This window comes from Uloborus diversus, chromosome 8 (genome assembly GCF_026930045.1).
Source record: "Uloborus diversus isolate 005 chromosome 8, Udiv.v.3.1, whole genome shotgun sequence".
NCBI classification, from domain to species: Eukaryota; Metazoa; Arthropoda; class Arachnida; order Araneae; family Uloboridae; genus Uloborus; species Uloborus diversus.
In genome coordinates, this window is record NC_072738.1 from 132,018,493 (window position 1) to 132,043,324 (window position 24,832).

At 31.2% G+C, this 24,832-nt stretch overlaps 1 protein-coding gene across 1 annotated transcript; it reads right to left on the reverse strand.

Moving 5' to 3' along the window:
- Nucleotides 1-98: 98 nt before the first annotated feature.
- LOC129227315 (tetratricopeptide repeat protein 8-like) lies at nt 99-24,832 on the reverse strand. Its single transcript, XM_054861859.1, has 10 exons — nt 24,729-24,832; nt 22,565-22,699; nt 20,790-20,875; nt 18,858-18,945; nt 15,442-15,552; nt 14,969-15,108; nt 10,255-10,426; nt 7,447-7,569; nt 6,414-6,497; nt 99-3,500 (listed from the first exon to the last, which is right to left on the reverse strand). Exons 1-10 carry the CDS (start codon nt 24,810-24,812, stop codon nt 3,432-3,434), a joined length of 1,092 nt encoding a protein of 363 aa, XP_054717834.1. The 5' UTR covers nt 24,813-24,832; the 3' UTR covers nt 99-3,431.

The window sequence follows — 24,832 nt, forward strand, 5'->3', positions numbered from 1 at the left end:
AACTTTTACGCCAAAAAAAAAAAAAAAACTTCCCAGGATAAATTTTTACTTATTTTAATAACTCTAGAGAAAACATTATAAAGTAATACCAAAACAAATATGGAAAATAACAAAGCTGACTAATTTTATTAAAATAGTTAATACATTTTAAAGCTTCGAGCTGTAACATTTCTTAAACATTAAAAAAAAATTACAGTGCTTCAATTTAAAACCAATAACAACGCAACACAACTACTGAACAAAGAAATAAGTATTTATAAAATTCTGTACACTCACAGATGTGTACATGGGTGTCACCAAGAGTACTGTGGAACTCCTATTATTTTTTTTAAAGGAGCATGATTCAGCAACTCAATAATTTAAAATTGGGGGGGAGAGACATATGGAACGTCATCAGCTAAAACTACGCCTACTTATGTGTTTACTACAATTATTTTAAAAACGAGGGAGAGGGGTGTTCTCTTCAGACCCCTCTAATAGGTGACGGGGCCTATTGAAACTGTAAAAATTTTGCGTTTTGGTTTGACCAAATACATACTTTAAATAAGGGATGCGCCGATTAATCGGCCACTTTGCCAATCATTTATAATCGTCTACATTTTGCCGATTAATCGGCAGAAAAAAATAGTTTTCAAAATAATTTTTTAAGCACACCTTCAACAAGAAACTATGATGAAGACATTTGTTAACTGTCATTAACTGAAAATAACTGTCATTACTATAACATGTAGTATTTAAGTGTAGAGTAAAAACAAAATAAATAGTATAGAAAGTGTGTAAAACTGAATAAAATATCAAATGATCATTTCCTAAGTTTATGTTATGATACCTTCACTCCAGCTTTTGATGACACAACATCATTTTTTTCTTTAAAAATGTTGTTCTTCCTAACTATACATATGATTACATCATATATTTTACAACTAACTCTTTAAATTGTTAAGTTTTGATTTAAAAAAAACTATGAATACTTTATTATTATTATTTTACTATGGTGGTTGAAGTAATGTTATAATTTTTATTTATTTATTCTATTTTGAATAAATATACACAGTTATACAAGGTTGCTACATTTTCCTTTTTTCAATACTTTTCTCCTTTAGCATAGTGCTTTTAGATAACCTTGTAATTTTTTATAAGGAATAAAACTCCTGGATTAAATGGTTACTGATAATTAAGTGAATAAATTTAAACTAAAAGTGCTCCAAAATTAGCCTGCTGGCCACAGGCTACCCCCTAATATTTTTAAATTTTCATGTCTACTTAACATATTATAATTTGATTAACAATTATATGAAAATTGGGTCAAAGAAATTGGATGAAATTTTGAAATATTTTTGGAAAATTAGGAAAGTGGAAAAAAAAAATGTCTCTCAGAAATAAACCTAAACTATTGCTAAAGTCGAAGTTCTAAGTGAAAAAATATGATGAAGAAACTGGTAGTATTACATTTTTTAGACACATAACATTTACCTTCAAGCTTCAAAAACGATCATATTATGACATATTATGTATATGATCACATACACATATTGTGCATAATGGATTACTGGGAGTATACCCTAAAAAAATTGATGGGAACATCACTGCTGCCGATTAATCAGTAATCGGCCAATTTGCTTATTGGCGCATCCCTACTTCAAATGCCTTCAAAATGCTTCTTTAATTTGGGGTAGCTTTTAAGTGGTATATAAACCTCTTGGACGGGCTTATCATTTTAAGAATTTCCAGCGAAGGGGGGGGGGGGGGATTGAAGAACAAATATTCAATGGATATCATACTAAGTAACAACAGGGTTTGATGGGCCTACTCGAGACATCCTCCTGAAACAGTGGTAACTTCAATTTCAAAGCTCTGCACACGTCCATAAGTACAGTCACAACATTCTTAAAGTTAGTGTGAAATACTGCACACATTTGCATCATAATTCTGCAATAATGCATAATGCAAATTGTCACCTGGACTAGTTATCACCAACTTATTGTTTTGACTAGTTATTACTAAATTATTGTTTTGACTAGTTATTACCAAGGTATCATCTCGACAAGTTGCCACACTTGATATGTTGCCTATTATGTACAACAAGATAAATTCAACGTGATTTCATTAATTTTTTTGCTTCCTAGCTTAACCTTTGCATTATGACATAGATTGAAAGGCACTAAACTGTTAATCAATCTTATCTATATTATTGGTCCCTGTGCAATATCATTCCTTCTGACACAAGTAATGGAGAAGATAATGGGGGGGGGGGAATCATATCACACTCCAGGGTCCCCCATACATATTGTGTACAACTATTTGTGATTTCACCGGTTGGATGGAACCCTGACGACAGATTTTTTTTTTTAAATTTTGGTCTAGATCAGAAGTCAAGCAATCTCTGATCCAGCACCCCCCAGAGGCATTGATTCACTAGGTGGACTTTGTGACCATGACATATTTAACGTGCCCTCGTCAGCATTAACAAACATGGCGGATCTTTGACCCGTTGGCATTGAGCATGGGATTTTTTGGTTTCAACGCCTTACTATCCAGGCCAACACGACTCAGGGGTCATACAGGGGGTCAATGGGGTCATATTCCAATGGAAAGCAAAGCTCTAATTACCAAAATTAAATAACCTCCAAGACAACAATTACTACTTTCAAGCAACAAACAATTCACATCAACAACATAGCAGGTTACTTAGTTGTTACAAAAATAAAAAATATATAAAATCACTAAACGAAAAACACTGCCAACGGGGGCCGTATTTGAATGGGGGAATCATAACATCCTTAATGAAATTATTTTTTAAAAAAACTTTTATGAGATCCAGAGTATCGGTTCATTTGAAATAAACAAAAGACTTGCATAAGAAATAAATAAATACCTTTGTATGGAGAAGCAAATGGTAATCATAAATGTTTTTACGCACAAAATTAGCAGATTACTGCATACGCGTGTTTTGAGGCTTCAGGAAACCTCTTTTTCAGGGCAAATAATTAGCTTTTGGATGAAAAGACGTGCAGTAAAAGCAACGAGAACGAACAGTAGGCATTTAATAGTACGTTACCGCCCCTAAGCCAGGCTAAGCTGGTATATTGCATGAACAGTAGACAGTTTAAATAACAAGAATGAACATTAGACAGTAGACATCACAAACTATCTGCCATTCATTCTTGTTGTTTTTATCAGATGTCTTTTCATCAAAAGCTCACTATTTGCACTAAAAGAGAGGTTCCTTGAAACCTGGCAACACGTGTATGCAGTAATCTGCTAATTTTGTGCATCAAAATGTTGTTGATATAATTTAAAAGACTTGCATGTTTGAAATACTCTAAATCGCACAAGAATAATCTGGTGTACTCACAACCACAATAAGTGTCCTTCCTACAGAGTTTCTTGAGATGTGTGATGGCATCCTTCCTTCTCTTTACTATACAGCATCAAACCAGGGAACACAAGACCAGGGCCGGATTTAGGGGAGGGCAGGTAGGGCTACTGCCCCAGGGTCTCTACAACAAAAGGACCCACACAATAAAATTTTTACAAAATATCCTTTCACAGGTCAGGGATGTATTTACTATTAAAGTACTGATCGAAAATATCGGATATATGCATATATATCAAAAAATTCGGATATATATCAAAGTAGCGGATATTTTTGAAAATATGAGGATCTTTTCAAGCCATGATTAGGGGCCTCCACTCCTTTGTTGTCCCGGGGCCTCCACACTTCCAAATCCGGCCTTGCACAAGGCAATCAATGCCCAGAGGTTGCAAAAATCGAGTTTATAGGAAAATTCAGTGTATAAGATGGCTTCTGCGAGATTCTAGTTCTGAAAGAACTAGTCACGAAGGTATTTTTTAGATGTCCGGCTAGCCCTGGTGCCCAGGGTTTGTCAGACCCTGTCAATGTCACATGATTAACATTTTTAAGCACTTCAAATCTGTATTAAAATATATGCAACAAAGTAATTATGGTGGATCTTTCATGCTGGTGTAAAATAATTTTTCTTCATTTTATAAGGTAGTGAACAGGTTTTTAATTCGTTGAAATAAATCTTTCGAATCGGCATGATCAGGATATGCTTCGAGAGCTTTCTGTACCATGAAGTATGCATTCTGCAAGTCGCCTGTCTGTAAAGACAAAAAAAAAAGTTGCACTTTTGTCGTGAGTAAGATGATGGGTAATATACATTTTAATACTAACTTTCAACAATAATTTTATTCTAGAATTCTAGATGATGAAAAATTTCTGGATTTAAAAAAAAATGTTTAACATTTATTTAAGACAGATCAATATTGTACCATCACAGGGTGGCGACAGGAACTGTGAAAAAAAGTTCCCTGACTTTTCCCTGATTAAGTTCACCAAATTTCCCTGATTTACGTTACCAATGATAATGGTTTTCTTTCTTTGCTCTACTTGAAATCCATTGTATGTTTGTATAAAGTGCAGTATTTTAAATGTTTTAAGTTGTGTAAAGTTGTTGAACTAAAGATATATTTTAAAAAGATGCTCCTTTTTTTAATGAAATGGTTTTTAAAAAAAAGACAATTTTTTTTGGGGAGGGGGGGGGGGGGAAATAAACTACAAAACAGTATATTAAATTTTTATACAATGGAAAGATTATAGAAAATTTAAAAAAAAAAACTTTACTTCCAGAAACCACTTAGCATAAGAATTTTAAGAAACTATTCAAATTACTTTTAAAAACATGTGCATTTATGATAGAACTAAAAAGTAATTGAAATTATGTTGAACTAAGTTTTCAAACAGTATAATAATTGTTGCAAGAATAACAAGTAATAGTGAAAAATCAAAAGCAATCTTAGGAAGTTCATCCTGTGGTTAATAAGTAAGATTCAATACTTTGACGTTGAGGAAAAAAGATGCACAAATATGCGGCAGTGTATAATCGCACCTCATTAATTTTACTTTTTTTTTTGAACAAATAATTGGGGGAAAATGCATAGGGAATTAAGAGTACTTGATTTTGTAAAGCAAAAAAAAAAAAAAATTTCTTTAAAAAATCAATTTTTCCTGAATTTTTTGTTATTTTTTCAAAACTCCCTGATATTTCCCTGACTTTTCCTTGATTAATAAAGTTCCCTGACTTTTCCCTGATCTGTCGCCACCCTGCATTAAAATTCGAAAACATAGTGCATGCACATGTTTCAGGATTGAACCTTTTATTTAAAACAGAAGTTTCTTTAAGATCACATTTTATTGTTTTTATTTATTTTGGAAAGTACATTAATTCATTTAAAAAATTATTTTTTGGTTACAGGGGAAAAACAAATGATTTTTTTTTTTTTTGATATGATGTATTTATTTTAATGAGCTTATTAATTCTAATTATTTTTTTTTCTTTTTGAAAGCGTTTAAAGATTTTTTTAAAATTTTTAAATGGAAAAAAGAGTTACTTCGTTTAAAAGGTGCTGCTATGTTATTTGTTCATTTATTTATTTATTACGCCTCTACTTTTTTAGATGAGTGAGGTGCATTTTATTCCTAGAAAACAGTTTAAAATATTGAAACAGATTCTTGAAACAATTTGCGATTTTAGCTATTTTTGAGAATATTGATCAGAAAGTAGATATGGGTATACGGGAAAGTAGGTTCATTTAGTTTTAGATGGACCTTCTTGTTTCATTTTGCAGGTGTCCCAAAAATGTGTGATGGGATAAATTGTAAAACAAAAACTGTTAAAGTATATATTTGAAATACATAATATATATTTATTGCAAATAATTGATATTATTGCAAAAAAATGGAATTGTAGAGGTTGGCAACTTTTAGCATGCATGCATTTCCAGAATGACAAGAAAAAATATTTTTGAGTTTCTAATGATATCATCAAACAAATTATGGGAAAAAACTGTCATACTAACATTTTGGTATGCTTTATAAATATGCATAATATCATAAAAGCAAAAGGGTTCAATTTGAGTACAAATTTTTTAATATGTACGTACAACAACAAATTCTATCTTTTAAAGGCATTTTCAATATTGATTGTTTTGCAAAATCAAGGTAGCAGTATGTTTATGATTTTAATTTTTATGACTATGTTAGATAGTGAATATGTCATATTGAATAAAATAGCCAATCTTCTTATTTGCAAAAAACCACAATAGTCCCCAAAACATAGGGTTATCACCATCACCAAATTCTGTACAGATGCAGTATCCCCCCCCCCCCCCCAACAGGCAACATTTCATTCTGTTAGATGTCTAAGAAAAATGTGGCGTTAAAAAATACCAGAACAGCATTGGGTATATAAGCTAGCTAATTATAAAATGGGTTATCTAATCAATATATAATTATCAAAATGGCAACAATTCTGACATACAATGAGTTGAAAACAAATAGGCATTCAAGATGAAGTAAAGATATAAATATATAAATAAATTAAAGTAACCTTTTCCGCTAAAAGTGCCTGGTTAAAATGCGGCTCAAATAAATGTTGTGCCAAATTAGAAGCAGCTACAAAGAAAGCCTTTGCCTGAAAATAAAAATAAAAAGTACTTTGATAAATTAAAAAGCAGAGAAAATGTATCGTATGAATGTTAAGAGAGAGAGAGAGAGAGAGAGAGAGAGAGAAATATTTTTCAATATCCTTCTTCATTTACCATCATTTTTAAATCTAAGTCTGTCTATACAAAGTGTTCCTTGTAATGGGAATTTGTTGTAATAGTATTCAAGCAAAGCAATGGCAATTAAAATAGGACTGAACATTTATTTCACTGAAAAAGACATTTTGTTGCATTTGTATTCGCTGGAAGGAAATTTTACTGTATTACAAAATAAATAAATAAATTACTAAAACATATGACAGAAGTTTAAATTTGATACTATCTTGGGGTTTTATTCCTCAAAAATGCAATACATTTGGAAAAAAAAAAAACAGGCCTAATGAGTAGGACCACCTATACTTTAAAAAGTCTTTTTATGAATGTAACTATAAAATATCACTCAATAGAAATAACAAGTATATAAACTCAATGCAGCTTTACCACTGCAATTGCAGAACATTTTAATTTTACTAGTAAAACAGATCTGAATAACAATTTAGTCAGCATCAATAAAAGTAAGATTTTAGCCCTAAAAAACTCTTCACACTTTTCTAAAATGAATTAAAAGTCCTTAATTTTAATCTGAAGATCTATAAGACTTTTAGCAAAAAAAATTTAATTAAAATTCATAAACTTTAAATTGACAGTGTTACAAAAAGCTCATTCAAACAAAATGGTTAAAAGAAATTTTCATTCTTTTACTAATCCAAAATGTTATTTTTAAATGTAGGGGAGAAAAAGCTCTGATACGAACATGTGAAAATTCATCTTTCTTATTTAAATGTATTCATGCTTTATCAGTTTTGAAATACTGTTTCTTTATAAATATACAAATATATTAAGTAATGATAACAAAAATTCCTGTGAGATAACAAATACCTGGTCAATATTTCCTTTTGTGCCTTCAATGACTCCTAAGTTGTTGTAAGACTCTGCATGGTCATTATTAGCCACTAAAGCGAGCCTCAAACACTGAATTGCAAAGCTTTTGTCTCCGATGCCCTGAAATATATAAAATGGTTTTTAAATTTAGCTCAAGTTCGGTCAGAGAAGAAAAATAACTGAAAGTAAAGATAATATGTTCTGTGTGCATGTATATATCAGTGCATACTATAAACAAACATGAATTTTTTCAAACAATAATTTAAAAAAAATTTAATTAAATTAAAATTTATTAAAATTTAATTTTAATTTAAAAAAAAAACAATATAAATTTGAAAACAAATTATTCTGATGATCAATCTATAAAAGCTTTTTTCCAAATGTTTTCACCATGAGCAACAGTCAAACTTGCTTATAAGGAGCACAAATGGAAAGCAATATTTGCTTGTTATAACTAAGTGCTTGTAAACAATAGGTTCCTAAAAAAAAAATCCTAAACATTCATGCATGATTGCTTTGCATGTTTCTCATTTCTGTACAGAACCAAAGTAGTTTAGGGCTTGTGCTCAGTTTCAGAAATAAAAATGAAGGAGTTTTGAAGGAGATAAATAAGATTTTGAAGGATTATTCGTAAATAAATGAGGGAGATTTTCACTCCCTCCAGTGTTTATTCTACCTGACAATAAAATATTGTTTGGCAACATAAATTGATTGACATCTTATCATCGGTTCAAAAATAAATGGCTTAACCAAATGCGCATAAGCTCAAAACAGGAGTAAAAATTTAGCTATTTAGCATCTTTAAGTTATCTATTACCACTGAAAATACTCAATATACACAAGTTAAAAAACATAACAAAAGAAAGTATCTTTTGGAAACTAATTATTACAATTAGAATTTAACTCTAGAAAGGTGTTCTTCCCCCCCCCCCCCCTTGACATACCCTACTCTATTAAGAATTTTAGTAGAGATAACTCAGGACAAAACACGGGAGGAAGGGGGGGGGTATAGCTCTTTCATAAAATATCATGTTTTAGAAACAAAAGGGTAAAACTAAAGAATTTTTAAGGGCTTGTTCATTAAAAATTTAATTTTTTTTCTTCAAAAAACAGCACTGATCCGATTATTTAAAAATGACCACAATCAAAAACGCAAAATTTAATGAATGAGTTAGCACCAAAATGTAGGAGTTTGAAGGGCTCTTCAAAAATATCATAAATGATTGGAGGATTTTTGAAGGAGCATATGAATCATGAAAGTTGGTTAATTGCTTTCAGCTCTCTTATTCTCTTTCTTGTGCAATTGTTTTCGAGGAATATTCACGGCCAAAAGCTGTCATTCTTAACCATGGTTTTGAAAAATGGTTGAAGCTTTGCTGCACATCAAATGCGATCGAGAATGTCGAGGGCTATTCAACTTCAAAATCTCCATATTTCTTGTTATAGTCGTTGCTTATATTTTTTCATTTGCATTAGCTTGATTGAGCAGTATCTTTGGAAATAAGCATCTTAGAAATGATAACATCAAAATTGGCAAAAATAAAATTTTTAAATGAATTTCTACTCTATGAGTTAAAGGAAAAAAAAAAAGAAAATGCCATCATTACTTGTTTAAGGATCAGAAATCATCACTTAGCTGAAAACAGGGGTGCTCATCCCCCCCCCAGGTTCAATGGCGCAAATCCCCCCCCCCCAAAAAAAAATTTTCTCAACCCTCTTTCCCCCCTTTTTTATTTTATAGCACTCTTTTTTTATTTTTTATTTTTTTTAAATATGTTGATTTATTAATTTTTGTAACAATTTATTATTTATTTGTTTATTTATTTTTGATCACTATTATCATCATTATTTTATTAGAAAAGTTCTGTGATACGCCAATGCTAAACACACACACACACACACACAATCTAAATAAAAAAAATTAAATGAAATATAAACAAAACAAAATAAAATAAATAATTTGAATCAAAAAAATAAATCAATAAATAAATTTAAATAGAAAAATTTAAAAAATTAAAAAATGCCCCCAAAATTTTGATGGCGCAACTTGCGCCACAATCCCCCCCCTCCCTGTGGGCACCCCTGGCTGAAAATCAATTGAAATTTCATGAACTACAAAATATTGTTAGCTTTAAGCAAGGTTTGCTCATTAAAAGGGAGCTATGCTCCCTTAGAATTTACATTGTAGCAACCAAATGTTTCTGATTTCCTTGTTAAATCAGAGCTCATAACAAGCAAGTTTGACTGCATTATGATTTCAAAAGCAGAAAAAATGGTAGATGCAATGTAACAATACATAACAAATGCATACAGTATTCATGTCTGTCAATGTCAAAAACCTTTAACAGGAAAACTAGAACACCTATTTTAGAGCACCAAGAATAACAAAACTTCGGTGTATAACAGGAATACAATCATCACAGTCTTGAGCAAAGAAGAGACCAAGGGGACATGATTCAGCTGTTTCATTAAAACGAAAGATGTTACGGGGCTGAAGTTTAGCACTGAAAACAGGACAAGGGGTCATTGTTTTAAGCTATATAAATCTCAGGCTAACATGGATGTTAGGAAAAATTATTATTTTAGCAGGGTAGTGGAACCTTGGAACAGCTTACCGGAAGAGGTGGTAATGAGCAAGGGATTAGACAGTTTTAAGAGGGCCATTGATCTTCACTGGGGATTGTAAATTGACTAGGACCAGTCTAGCTGGGCCCAGAGCCTGTTGCTGGTCGTCACTTTTGTGTTTGTATTTGTATCTTTGAATAAATACAAATGCCATTTCACAAAAATGAAATCACTACTTACCAGAGCCAAGTGCGCAATATTATACCATACATCGGGCAGGGTTTCGTCGGTCGCCAATGAGAGAGCTCTTTCAAAGCACATCACAGCCATATCATGCTGCTGAGAGTAGAAACAGCACAGGCCCAAATTATTGTACAGCTCGCTGTTGCAAACACCCATCTGCAGCAATCTCCTGCACAAAAAGTACAACTTAATGAATAAAAATGACAATATTAATTTTTTTTACAATCAATCATTGTAGACCCAAAAGAGCTTGTGAAATTGAGCTCCAACCATAGAGCCAAATTGAGTAACTCTAACCCATGCAAGGTTCGAAAATATCATGACATTTTCGAAAACATCAAAAATATCTGATATTTTGATATATATCGGATATTTTGATATCTATCCGGTATTTTCAACCAACACAAACTAAAGTCTTCAAAATAGTAAATACAGCCTTAAATCACTCTTTATTTTCTTATATTGTTATTACAAGACTGTTGTAGGCATAAAATTAAGGGTTCTTTTATTATTTATATCTAATATTTCATTTAACATTTTTATCAATTTCAATGTGTTAATTTAGCATTAGCTGTTCTACTCCTTTCTCTTCTGTTAGCTACTTTTACTGTTATATGATTCATCAGAAATAAATAATGTGTATTAGTCAGTGCGCAGTCATAAGACATTTTCTTTTTTTTGAGTAATATTTAAGATTTAATGAGTCAGTTTTAATATGAATTAAAACTGTTAAATTACTAATAATTCTATGAATATAAAATAAAAAAGGAATATTATATTACTTGGTTATATTAATGATGTGTTAATATATCATAAAAAAATTACATAATTTTTGTGTTATTTTTAATAATAAATGAACAATGATTCATTTCATTTTTACATTGAAAATACTATAGTTGAAAAAATAAATATCGAAAATATCAAAATGTCATGATATTTTCAAAATAAATATCGGATATATAGGGTGATATATATCAACTGATATATATCGGCGAACCTTGAACCCATGTCTGCATAAGCGGTTGGTGCACCAAAAAAAAAAAAAAAAAAGGCAAAAGAAGCATAGGGGATAGGGAGCGTTGCCCCAGAAGTTGAATTTTTTTTTTTTTTTTTTGTAGTAATATTACTGGCTTATAATATTGCTGATTTAATGTCTTCTAAAAATGTAGAATGGGTCATTAATAAAAAATTTTAATAAAAAAATACAACCAATTTCGAAATTGCTCTAAAAAGTGAAAAATAATTTTATTCTTCAAACACCATCGATAATACTTTTAAACAATTTTTGAAGTTGGCACAAAAACAAAAAGTAAAATCCAGTGTACCATGCTTTGTTCATATTTTTTTCAGAAAGTCATTCAAAGGCAGGAACGAAACATTTATATCGTTACTCAAATGTGCTGTCATCAATGCATAATGTATGTGGTAGTGAAGAAACTGGCCCTGGTTAAATTTGTAGTTGAGTCATGGCTGTGAATAATTTTATCTATCGTTTTTGCGCCAACTTCAAAAATTTTGTTTAAAAGTATTATCGATGGTGTTTGAAGAATAAAATTATTTTTCACTTTTTAGAGCAATTTCGAAGTCGGTTCTATTTTTTTATTAAAATTTTTTATTTCATTCTTTTTAGTGTAAATGTATTTCAGATATAGTAAGAAGTTACCATCACAAAACTTCACCTTATTTTTATCATAAAAATGCACTATGCTAAAAAAAAAAAAAAAAAAAAAACTATAAACACGCTTTAAACTTTAAGAGATTGGAACTAAAAATTTATTTTTGTTCATCTCTGGAATTCATTTGTGGGTTAATTTGACTATAACCATTTAAATATTACGTTTTCCCTCACTAATTTACATTTCACGGCATAAAAGTTGCTTGTGATGTAATCCTGTATCTTCTTACTTAGCCCAGATCATCTGTTATTGGCATAGATGATAACGATAAAAATACTACTATATAGTTAAATGAAACCTAACCTGGTAGCATTGTGAAGTCTAAGCATATATCCTAATCACTGCAGTATCTCGCTTTCAGGTTAAATTTACCCCCACTATAGAGCAATGACACTGAAAAAACTTGATGCTTGCTTTAGAGAAGGGTCATTCCATGCGAAATGAGCAAATCAGCTGTGGCTGACATGTCACAGATTTCAATGAAAATTTTTATTTAGGTAAACCATGCATATCTATGAGGTAACGCAAAGTATTGATGTTTAAAAACTGTTTGTTGCTTTGTTATTGACATTAGAAGTTGATGCTTACGCTAAGCATAAATTTTCAGAGTCCATCACTACCAGTTTGTGACTCAATAACTCCATAAGTTATAAACGTACACTTAAAAAATAAATATTTCCGCATTCTCTAAGCAAATCTCTATTGAGAAAGAGCAAAGTAAAATTTATTCGGATCTTTTTTTGAATCTGAGATATTAACAAAGATTGAAATTTTGCAAATTTACCTCAGATTTTAAATCACTCTTCTAGCTCTTTTAATGAAAAAATAAGAGTAAAAATGATTCAGATTGAAAAACTATCTATAACTAACTATCTACTCTAATTTAATAACTGTTTATGAATTTCTTAATGACAAAATTGTACTTTAAAAAATCGAAAATTTCCAGAAATTTTATTTTTTCCTCTATTTTAGATGTTTTTTTGAAGATGAGGGAAAGCTCTAAATTTACTCAATTTTTTTTACGTAACATATTGAAGTGTCTTTTAGATGCTACTAAATTTTAATCATTGGTATCAGCGTATTTTTGTTACTAGAGTAACTTGAACTAAGGTAAAATTTCATTAGTTACTTCTTTTTGTTTTGTAAGTTTAGCAAAACTAATCATTTCTTTCGTGTTTCATTTTCTCAAAAGCATGTTTATGAAGTTCATGCTGAAATGTACATTTTTTAAAAATTGAAATAAATGTTAGTTTTACTCGCTTTTGCATCATTTAGTCGTTTATCTAGTTCTTTGAATTCTTGTAATTTCACCTAAGGGTCAATCCATACAGTATAAACTACTCATTCATGTCCAAATATTTTTAAGTTATCAAATTAAAATAATTATTTTGAAAATTACGATACGTTTTTTCAGCATAACGTATTACATAGGGAACAACATACGTAATTTAAGAAGGTACCATGAAGTTTTCACACAATTTATTTCTGTTTTAGTGTGTGAATTGACTTGCAAAATTGCTTAATCTCAAAGACCTATATCTTTTTTACAAACCAAATACAAAAAACAATATGTATAACATGTATAGTACTTCAATGGAATATTCAAGTGGCCAGGAAATTTTATTTTTAATTCCACCCCCTTTTGGTTACAGGGGTCTAAAAATGTCATTTTTCTCAATTCTCTGATCTTTGAGGGGCTGTAATTTATAAAGGGTAAACAAACAAACAATTACAGCTATATTTTCTCATTAGTGTGACTCCAGTGATTAGTTTTTGCCACATTTCATTTTGTGTTTCCGTCCCCTACGTGAGGAAGCAACATATGTAGTTAATGAAAGTGCCATCAGGAAATGGTGCATTCAGTTCTAAAATTGCTGAACTAACGTTCACAATGCAGGGAGGTTTATGACGAGATACTTTCTATTGCTGGCGGCAGAACTCTACCACGAAATATTTTAAAGCTTTTTCACCGCTAAGAAAAATGCACCAATTTGTACAGTGACTATGTAAAAAAGTAGAATTATAGTCAGTCTTTCAGATGCATGTTACTTTTTTTCTTTTGACTAGTTTTTTTGGAGCAATCACGATTGCTTATTGTTCTCACTTGACTGTTTTGATGTCCTTTGATTTTATTTTCCCAGCGAAACCCTCTACAGCATCGCCGTCGACGGGTCCTCACGCTGCTGCTCCTATAGCAAAAGCCGTCTCCAGGTTGCATCCATGTCCTACACACACGCGCATACATACACAACTATACGCACGCACACAAACACATACACACACATACACACAAACACATACACACACATATACACACAAACACCTACACACATACACCTACACACACATACAACTACACACATATACACAAGTACATACACACACAAATACATACAGACACCTACTCATGCACACACCCACAAACACATACAAACAACTACCCACACATTCATGCCTGCACACAGACACAAACACATATGCCTACACACTCATACACATACCCCCCCCCCCCACATACACACACATTCATACACACAACTACTCACACACTTATGCCTGCAAACAGACACAAACACACATGCCTACACACATACACATACCCCTACACACAACACCCCCCCCCCCACACACACTGGTGATTCCGAAAAACATAATTTGAATTCAAGATGTCAAAATTCAAATTATTTTTTTTTTTCCATTCCAAGACATTTTTTACTTTCTGAATAGCTCTCATATTTACCATTCCATTCCTTATGTGGCCCAAAGTGACCCTAAATGGAAGCTAACTTTGAGTCAGGTTAAAAATCCACTTTGAATGGATTTAACAATTATTTCTTAATTTTGGATAACCATACAATATTTTATGAGTGTTTATACGAACAAATACAATCGAGCTATTAAAATAGGAGGCAGATCAAAATTGATACATTTTGGCTCAAAGATGCCCTGAATAACTGTATTTTAAGTATGCACAAAACCATACAAATACACTAAAATACAAAGCACTTTTTCAAAATTAAGACAGCTAAATGCACCTGTAGTATCTAAGAGCAACTTCAGGCTGATCAGAGTAGAAGTGATGAGCAGCAATGCAGGCAATGGCCTCCACATCTATGGCCTCGTGAGAAAGGACCTCACGATAATATTTTACCGCCACATCCAGGTCATTTAAGCCCTTTAATTAAAAAGTTGGTGAGGAACATCTTATGATAGTAGCATTTGGTTCATGCTCAACTGCAAAATATTCAAATTGTTTTACAAAAACGTAACATATTTAATGTAACTAAATAATTTAATTCGACATTGATGCAATTCAACTCCTTAAACCCAGCAAGACAAATCCTTAAACCCAGTATAGGTCATTCATAATTAATATTTAAAATAATGCATACAGTAATGCTAGGGATATTTTGTTTCTTTAATAAATTTGAATTATTTAAATATTGAGAGTGTTCTCAATAGCTCATTTATAGTAACATTTTAAAGGGTATAATAAAAAATACATTACTTCATAAATGCGTGCAATATGTGTCATCAAAAAAATTTCCCCGGGGAATTTTTCTAAACCTTGCTTGTACATGTCCAAAGCTGCCAATGGTTGGTCCAAACCAATGTATACCTGTAAAAAATAAAAGAAAATACAGTAGAACCTCTCAATAAGGGACACTAAGGGGACCAGACATTTTGTCCCTTAAATAGAGGTGTCCCTTATTCGGAGGTGGATGAATTGATGCATGTCGTGTACTTAGTAGTATAATATCACAATAAACATTAACACTAAGACGATTAACCCTTATGATTAAATACTGAAAACGTTTGTTAATATGCTAAATAAAATTTATAATTATTCAAATTTCTAAGTTTATATTATTTTATTAATTAAAATTTAATAAAATTTTATAATGACATAGTTTTGTAGCATACAGAAATAATTTTGAAGTAATTCATTACATATATTTGCTTTACGTCATGTAATTTACAATGTAATACTATGTGAATTACGATTAATGTCCAAATAATCGTAATTCACATAGTATATACAGAAAGATATACTATGAAATCTAAGAAAGATATGATCTAAGAAAGATATACTATGAAAATATAGAAAGTTGTATAAAAACTTTCAAGTTTTATATACAAAGCTTATTAATTTCTTTGTATATAAAACTCTGCATCGGCTTTGAATCTACTTGAATAAGTTGTTGAGAGGACAAATCATGCATGTTAATTTCAGCAAGTTTTTTTATACAATACATTACTGGTTTCCTTCACACATGTATATGTCAAACTTACCTCAAATAATTTTTACAGAAATAGTGACACTTGAATTCCAGTAAATTCATTATTTCTTAGCGCTCATACATTATTTTTTGTATTTTTTGGGATTTGTGTATGCCCCTTAAACAGAGTGTCCCTTAATTAGAGGTTAATACATAGAAGTCCCTATTCAAAGGGACTGGGACCAGAAAAAATTTCCCTTAAATAGAGATGCCCCTTAATGGAGGTTCTACTGTAGAAATTTAAAAGAAAATAATTAAGATCCAAAACATATTTTGGAAAAGAGGAAAGCAATTAAATAATTAAGGCAAAATATAAACTTTCGATTCACATTTGGTCATCCTGCCAGATATGGTTTGAGAATAGCCTGTACTTATCGCACAACTTCTTTTTCAATGACAAATATCTGTACTTCAAGGTCAGACTGACGTAAGTCCAAAAATGGAAATTTTCAGATTATATGTAGAATGTTATTTCGCATCGAGTCATATGAAAGTAATTCCAAAATACAAATTCCTTTAAAATGGTTTACCAGTGTTAAAAGAGTGTACGCACCCCATTCTTTGTATGCATCAAACAAAAGTTTTTCAGATCTCCTACAAAACAGTGATTGTGTGACTTACATTAGCCAGGCTCTGAGGAACAGATATGGTTTTTTATTTACTGACTAGAAAGTTGCCCGTCATGGTATGGCGGGTGAAAATTGTTTCTACATTTGAACGAATCCATTTCCTGTTTGGTGATATTTTGATAGTTGAAATTTTAACCCTAACACCAATGGATTAACCCTAAAGTCCAGTAGATTGCGACAATTGTTTTGGTTCCTTCGTTTTCCTAAAATGACAGTATTACCAGTACAACTGTTAAGTTGCCAGATCAAGTTCAGCCTTGTCACGATAAAGCATTTCCCTGCATGTCAAACTTTACCAAAACATATTATCAAATTATCATGTCGTGGCACGAGTTTCATTGTTGAAACACGCGGGTTACTTCATCATCGGTATTATTTATATGAGAATTGTTGCTAATAAATGGCCAATTGCAAAAATAAAGGAGCCGTGTTGAATGAAAAAAATGCAAATAAATAGTTTTTAAGGTTAAACAATACAACTTAATTTTGTGTTCATAAACACAATGCTGTCAATGATGTGAACTAGGTTTTAATTTGGTATGGCATGAAATGGAGATCATCAAGGCAGATTTAAAATTACACTTGAAAATGCATCCAATTTTCAAGAGCATCATTTCTAAAGTAAGAATATATATTCTCCCCATAAATGATTTTTTTAACACATTAAAAGAATAAAATGTGTGCGTGTGTATCTTACATTATTTTTCCTTAAAAAAACTTTTCATGGTAGTTCCTCCAATTTAACCCAGAGAAAATATAAGAAATGTAGTGTCTTTGCCCTAGTGAAAAACACTAGACGTTAAATCCCGGTTATCACAAATTTGCCATTTCAACTGCGCTTGCGCACAGACTTTGCTTTTTGGGCTTTCTGTTTTGAGATTTCGTGTTGCTTGTTTATATTTCGGCTGAGCTAGAGTCCCAACAAATTAATGAATGCAATTAGAATATTTTCACAGCGATTTCGGGATACATTATATGAAACTACGGATGTGAATAACTGATAATCTTTATAAAGAAAAGAGAAAAATGACACTTCAATATTTATTGGTTTGGAAATATTTATTTAACGTAAACGTAAAACATGATATATACTTCAAAAAAAATTGGAATATGAGTACAGATATCCGTCTTTTGCAGATATTTTACGTTAGGCTTAAACAGCTCAGTTTTCTACATTTGTATTTAGGTTGAGGGTTCGGCTTTGTATTAGAAGTGATGTCGCTCTTCTGACGTTAAAAGTTTGGCTCTGAAAAGGGGAATTGTTTGATAGAAAAATCAGACTCCAAACCCATTAATAATTAAGACTCAAAACTCAATCTTTACCGAGGCATAAAAACTAAATCAAAGAAAACTTTGTGATTTCTAATTTTTATCTGTTGTTATCTCATATTTATTAACAAATTTAAAATGTTTTAAATTTGTTTGAGCAAGAATTTTGAAATCAGCAAGTCCGCACGCAAGCGCAGTTGAAATGGCAAATTTGTGATAACCGGGATTTAACGTCGAGTGTGAAAAACCCTGTTCCATATCACCAAACAATAATATTAACTGTCACAAAAATGAGTATCTCAACATTTTCTAACTTTCTGGATGCAGTATTGAAATATGTAGCAGTTTGACTCCGTCTTCAGGAATTTCAGAGCCTTGGACTCTTACTCCTTTCCTTCACCCCAAATTCAGTTTGACTCCGATTCTGACTGAGTGGCGGACTTTGTGGGAAAATGACAGACTCTGACTCCGACTTTTTTTACCCAAAATCAGTCTGACTCCACCTACTTAAGTAAAACTAGGAAAATCTAAATTTAATACAGAAAGTTAGCACTAAATTTCAAGCTATGGGGTAACAATTACTTATTGCTAACAGAAGTTGGGTTGGCAGTTTTTAAAAGATTTCTAAATATAATTACTTTTGGAAAGATGCTAAATAACTCATCTATGTAACCTAAAAGTGTCTGTACTCGGAAAAAGATAAAATTCCTCTGCTGTATAATTCAAAAGCATATGAGCACACAAACCTTCCCCATCCATAGATAAGAGTCAATCATGTCTTGCTGTTTTATGGCTGATTTAAATTGTTTCTCAGCGTCACGATACATGCCAAACCTGAAAACAAAAACAATTAAACTGCGCTTCTTGCTCAGTTTTACATTAAATAAACAGACATTAAATGACTTTCAACAAGAAATTGCCCATAAATATTAAGTCTTCTGAAATGATATTTAGAATTGGTACAGAAAGTGAAACAGAAAATTTAAGAAATACAAAGTTACATTTTGGCTATATGCAGTAGCGGCGACTCGGGGGGGGGGGACAAGAGGGGGAGACTGCCCCTGCACTTTTTTAATCATCAAAGATTGCTTCAACGTTAAGAGTTCAATCTTTAAAACATTCTGGGTGAAATTACCGGAACATTAACGTCACCAAATATTGTTTAAAACTTCAGTTTTAAAACTTAAATTTGGAAAATTTTCCGGGAGAAAATCTCTGAGCGCACTCCCTTTTTCCTTTAAATTCAAAGATGACCTAAATTTGCATTATAGAAATTGAGGGGGAAAAATCAGGAAGATTAGATCCCCCAGATAGCGTAAAACTGCGTTTTTAAGACTCCAATTTAGAAAAAAAAAAAAAAAATTTGAAGATATTTTTCTGAAATCCTCAAAGAAAGTCAAGACTAAATTCTTAAAATTGCATCAGTTCAAAAAAAAAAAAAAAAAAAAAAACTGGGAGAACCTCCGAGCCCTTTCGTTTCTCTTTAAGTCAATAAAAGAGAAGTCTGACACAACGTTTAAAAAGATGTTTAAAAATGTTTTAAACATGTCGAAAATTCTGGGAGAGAACACCAAATCCCTTGCTTTAAGGCTGCTAAAGGTGGCTTCAATTTGTGTCTTTAAGACATCAGTTAAAGATTTTTTTCCGGAAAGAGCTTTCCTTACCCTTACATTACCAAAGACAGTTCAAACTTCTTCCCTTTTATTACTATTACTATTAATTAGACTTTATTTTTTTAAAAAAAATTACAGGGACAACCCTGGAAACTCCTCTCCTTTCCCCAAACATTTACAAAACTCTACTAAAACGACGTTTTTAAAACTACAATTCCAAAACATTTACGGGTGCAAATCAGAAGCCCCCCCACCAGTCTCTCATGATAGCCTAAAATAGTCTTCAACTTTCTAAAAAAAATTTGCCCCCACACTTGTAAGCACCACTTGCCGCCTCTGGCTATATGAAATCAGGATCATGAAAATTAGGTTCCATAATTTGATCATCATTGCACATTTTGCCTATTACTTTTTGATCTCTATTAAAAGTAATATATTTGACAAAATATGTTAAACTGAAAACAGTTAAAGAAATTATTACAACTATTTTTGTATTCCTGAGTGAAGGTTCATGATAAAACACAATTGTTCTACAAAATGCTGAATCTAAAAATTTGCTTTTCTTGGTGAACTGTCAACAGTTTTTATGATCTTTAACTAGAGAAGTAAACATTCCATTTCAAAACTTTCTAAATTAAAGTAATATCCCACTAAACATCCATCGTAGTGAAGGAAAAGTTTACTTTTATTAAAATAGAGGAAAGAGATGAAGAAAAGAATGTTTTGAAAACACTCCATTGCATACCTTTCTTAATTTAATACAGCAATTCATTCAATACTATCTTAGTTAAAGGAAAGCATTCCATTGCACATCACCATTCAAAAAAGCATTTGATTGTTTTAATCAAGAAACAATTCATCGCACATCTGTCTTTATTAAATAAAGAGTTCCATTATATAAAATGTAAAAGAGAATGTTCCCTTATGCTTCTATTTTAAGCCAGGAAAACATTCAACTGCACATTCATTAAAATTTAAAACAATTATGCTATTGAAATATCAAGATGAGAATTTTAAAATGTACAAGCTTGAAATTCCATAGAGTGAATTCTTGTTACAATGTACCTGTAATAACATTTTCCCAGTTGAAATTTCCACCACCAGTCCTCGAAATGACAAGACTGTGTCGCTTGGGCAGCGATATCTAGGGCCTGTATAATATAAAAAAATCAAAATTACTATGCAGTGCAGTATGCTCCTAAACATAATTCTTATATAAATGTCACAAAAGAATGGAAAGAGTTTTAAATACAGTAGAATACCTTTATAACGCTGACCTATATAACGCAATTCTCTATAAACTTCACAACTTTTTAGAAGTAAACAATAGGTTTTTAAGTTTAAAAAATCCCTCTGTTTTGCCTTGCAAACATAAAAATTGTTAAGCAAATTGAATTTTGAAACAGTTTTTCATCTTTCCATCACAATTCAAAGCTTTTAAATGTAAATTATTATTCAGAGCAAAAAGAAAATACCAGAGGGCTCTTGAAAATGCAGCTGTTATGCAAACCATGAAGCTAGCAGACGTGCAGGATGAGTGACATTCTTTTGATTGTGAAGCATATTTATTTGTGAATAACTAATTCTATAATTAGTTCTTTACTGCTCATTGCTGATAAAATTTAGCTGAAGTGTTAATATATAGATATATTCTGAATATTAGTTTCTAAATTTGTGAAATGACCTATATAATGCCAAAACCTGTATAATGTAACAGCTCTGGTCTCTAGGTGTGGCATATAATGGTCTTCTACTGTAATAGTACATCAATACAGGTCTGAGTTTCAGAATAATAATAAGAAAAGTTTTAACCTAAATACAAAAAAAAAAAAAAATTCAATTTTAAACACATTGAGAAGTTTTGCAAGGAAATTGAAGACTATAATAAAACAACCAATTTTCAAAAACTGGTACTCATTTTGTAATATTTTGTTGTAATCAAAAAAAATTTTTTCTCATTAATAAATGATAAAGTTCTTGTTATTAACATTTCAAATATTAATTGAGACCTATTAATGTTTGGTGCTGTATTTATTTGTTTAATATTTAGCTTATTTGTACTTTAAATGCTTTGTACAGTTAGTCAAGTGCATGTGGGGGCAAAGTGAAACAGTTCATTTCATTTACTTATTAAATCCTTTATCAAATTACTAACATATTCATTTATTAATTATTTGATTTACATTTCTTCATTAAATAATTTCCATATCTATTCATTCATTCACTTATTTAAATTCACTATTTTATTCATTCCTTCACTTTTTTTCATACATTAACTTATTTATTTCTTTATAGTTTCATTTTCTTTTCATTTAGTCATTCATTCTTTTATTTGATCAAAAATATCTTTAAAAATCGAATAAAAAATATTTCATTAGAAAAAAACATATTTTTCACTTTTCCCCATGAAAAGAAGAAATGAAAAATGTCCACCTTTTGTTGAAGGTTCAAATTAACTGCCAAAAATAAAAAATGATGTTTCAAAGCAAGTTTTTGTTCTTTCTTTATGCGCTATAATTTTCAGAACAAATTTCTAGTTTGTTCATTTTGAAAAAAAGTAAGTTATCCTAACTATTTGACTTGCCCTACATTATACTACAACTTATAATATTACAATTAATGCCCATCATTTTTTTTTAAATATTACCAATGTTATCACAACATGGTTCATGTAACTACACAAAATTTTAAATAAGCAATTGGTTTCATTCTTTGCTTAACAAAATGCGCTAAACTGACTACCTGACGGGTTGAACAACCAAGAAAAATGCACATAAGTGATAGGAAATATTTTTTCGTAATTTTCATAAACACAAAACTGACTAAGTTGCCTAACATACCTGTCTGATATCATTATCATGGTAGTATGCATATTCAAACAGATGCTTGGAAATGTTTGGCTTAGAAGCATATTTTGAAAGATTCAGCCGGGCAAAGTTGATGAAAGGTCCGTCCGGCTGAGACAACATAGATGCCTGAAAAATATTACATTAAATATTGTAATAAGTAAAACGTTTTGAAGGGGGAAACTTTGTTTTTTATTTCTAAGGATGGTTTTAAATTAGACACTATACTATAATTGAGACAAAACAAACCTGGTAGCTTTGCAAAGCAGAAGTAAATTATAATCACAATATTACGACACTGCCAGGCTAGGTTTGCCTCAACTACAGATTGTGAAGTTTCTTGACAATGGAGAAATACACTGAGGAAAAAAAGCTTTGGAATACACAGGGTGTTCCATTTTAACCTGCAAGACCTTTATTTCCACAACTGTTAGTCCTAGAAGTAGGACTTCCAATTAAAAAAATGTTCAAAATCAGATGCTGAGTTTAGATATTGAAAGTTTGAAGCAAAAATAAAAATGAGTCAAAAAATACAAAATTTAACTTTTTATACCGACCCCAGGTCCACCAACTTATATTTAGGGAAAGAATCTCCATTGAAAACCATTACTATTACTGACACAAAAAACTAGAAGTTTGTTCGACTAAGACTCAAGGAGATATTCCAGTTTCAAGTTTTAAGGGACCATACAGAAGATGAGATTAGAAATGATCGCTGTTTCAGAGGAATGACAGGTCATCAAGGTAAAAAAAACAAGGTACAGTAGAACCTCCCATAAAGGACACCTCCGAATAAGGGACACCTTTATTTAAAGGGAGATTTTCTCCGGTCCCTGTCCCTTTGAATAGGGATCTCCATGTATTTGCCTCTAATTAAGGGACACTCTATTTAAGGAACAGTCGCAGAGAAAAAAAATGACCAAAAATTATGTATAAGTGGATAAAAAAAGTGAATTTACTGGAGTTCAGGTACACCTATTCCTCTAAAAATTAATTGAGGAGAGTTTAACATTAACTATAACATATGTTAAAAAACAAGCATATAATGTAACGAGCATATAATGTGTTTCTGAAAGAAACAATAAATGTTTCTTTGTGCATGATTTGTCCATCCAGATAATTAATCAAGTAGGCTCAAGGACAAGGAAGAGGGCACAGAAACTGACGAGCTTCTTATATAAAAATTGAAATGTGAGCACTAATTGAAATTCATGATGTTTTGCATTGTAAATTTCATGACATGAACAAAATTCATGCTATAAATTACTTCAAAAATAATTGCTTTATGCGGCAAAGCTTTGAATGTATAGTATTTAATCTTAAATGTTAATAGTTTGTTAAAAAAATGTATATATACTGAGTTAACACATTGCAAGAATAAACTAAAACATACCTCCGAAGAAGGGACACCTCTACTTAAGGGACAAAATGTCTGGTCCCATTAGTGTCCCTTATCAAGAGGTGCTATTTAAAAATAAATGTAAATGTAATGCCGTAATATACAAAAACACACTACAAAACCTGGGACAATTTGAAAAACCACTCTATGCACACATATAATTTTCAACACTTGTTAACCACTATATTTTCCCCCAAAAGGTGTTATTGAGGGCGAGTGTAAAGTGGTGTAAGTCATGAAACGCTGCATTTCATATCTCGGTGAATATTGGTCATACTAATTTCAAACATTTTCTGTTGAAATTGTTTTTTAACAGTGATTATTTCCCTAAATATAAGTTAGGGGACCTGGGGCCCATATGAAGAGTTAAATTTTGTATTTTTCAACTTAATTTTATGTTCTCTTCAAACTTTTAATATCTTAACTCTGCATCTGATTTTGAACATTTTTGCAATTGGAAGTATACATCTAAGACTAACGGTTGTGAAAATAAAGGTCTTGCAGGTTAAAATGGAGCACGCTGTAGATATTATAAATGGTTCAATACATTATTTTATGATAGAAATTTCAATTTCTCTGAGCAGAAATAAAATCTTATTAAAGGGGGGGAAGACTTTTTCCCCTGAAATAATTCGCTTTTTTTTTTACCATTCCCATCGTTAGTTCTGATGTTAGAGTGCATAGTTGATTTTCATGTTGATTATCATGACAAGGTATTCAAACTGTAAAAACAACCAAACATCTGAAGTAAATACTTACAGTCCCAAGTCGCACAAATCTACCAGAAGAACTGGTGATCGGTCTCGCAGTGTATGCTGTACGTGTTCTTATGGCCTGTTCCATAGTACCTGGACGACTGGACA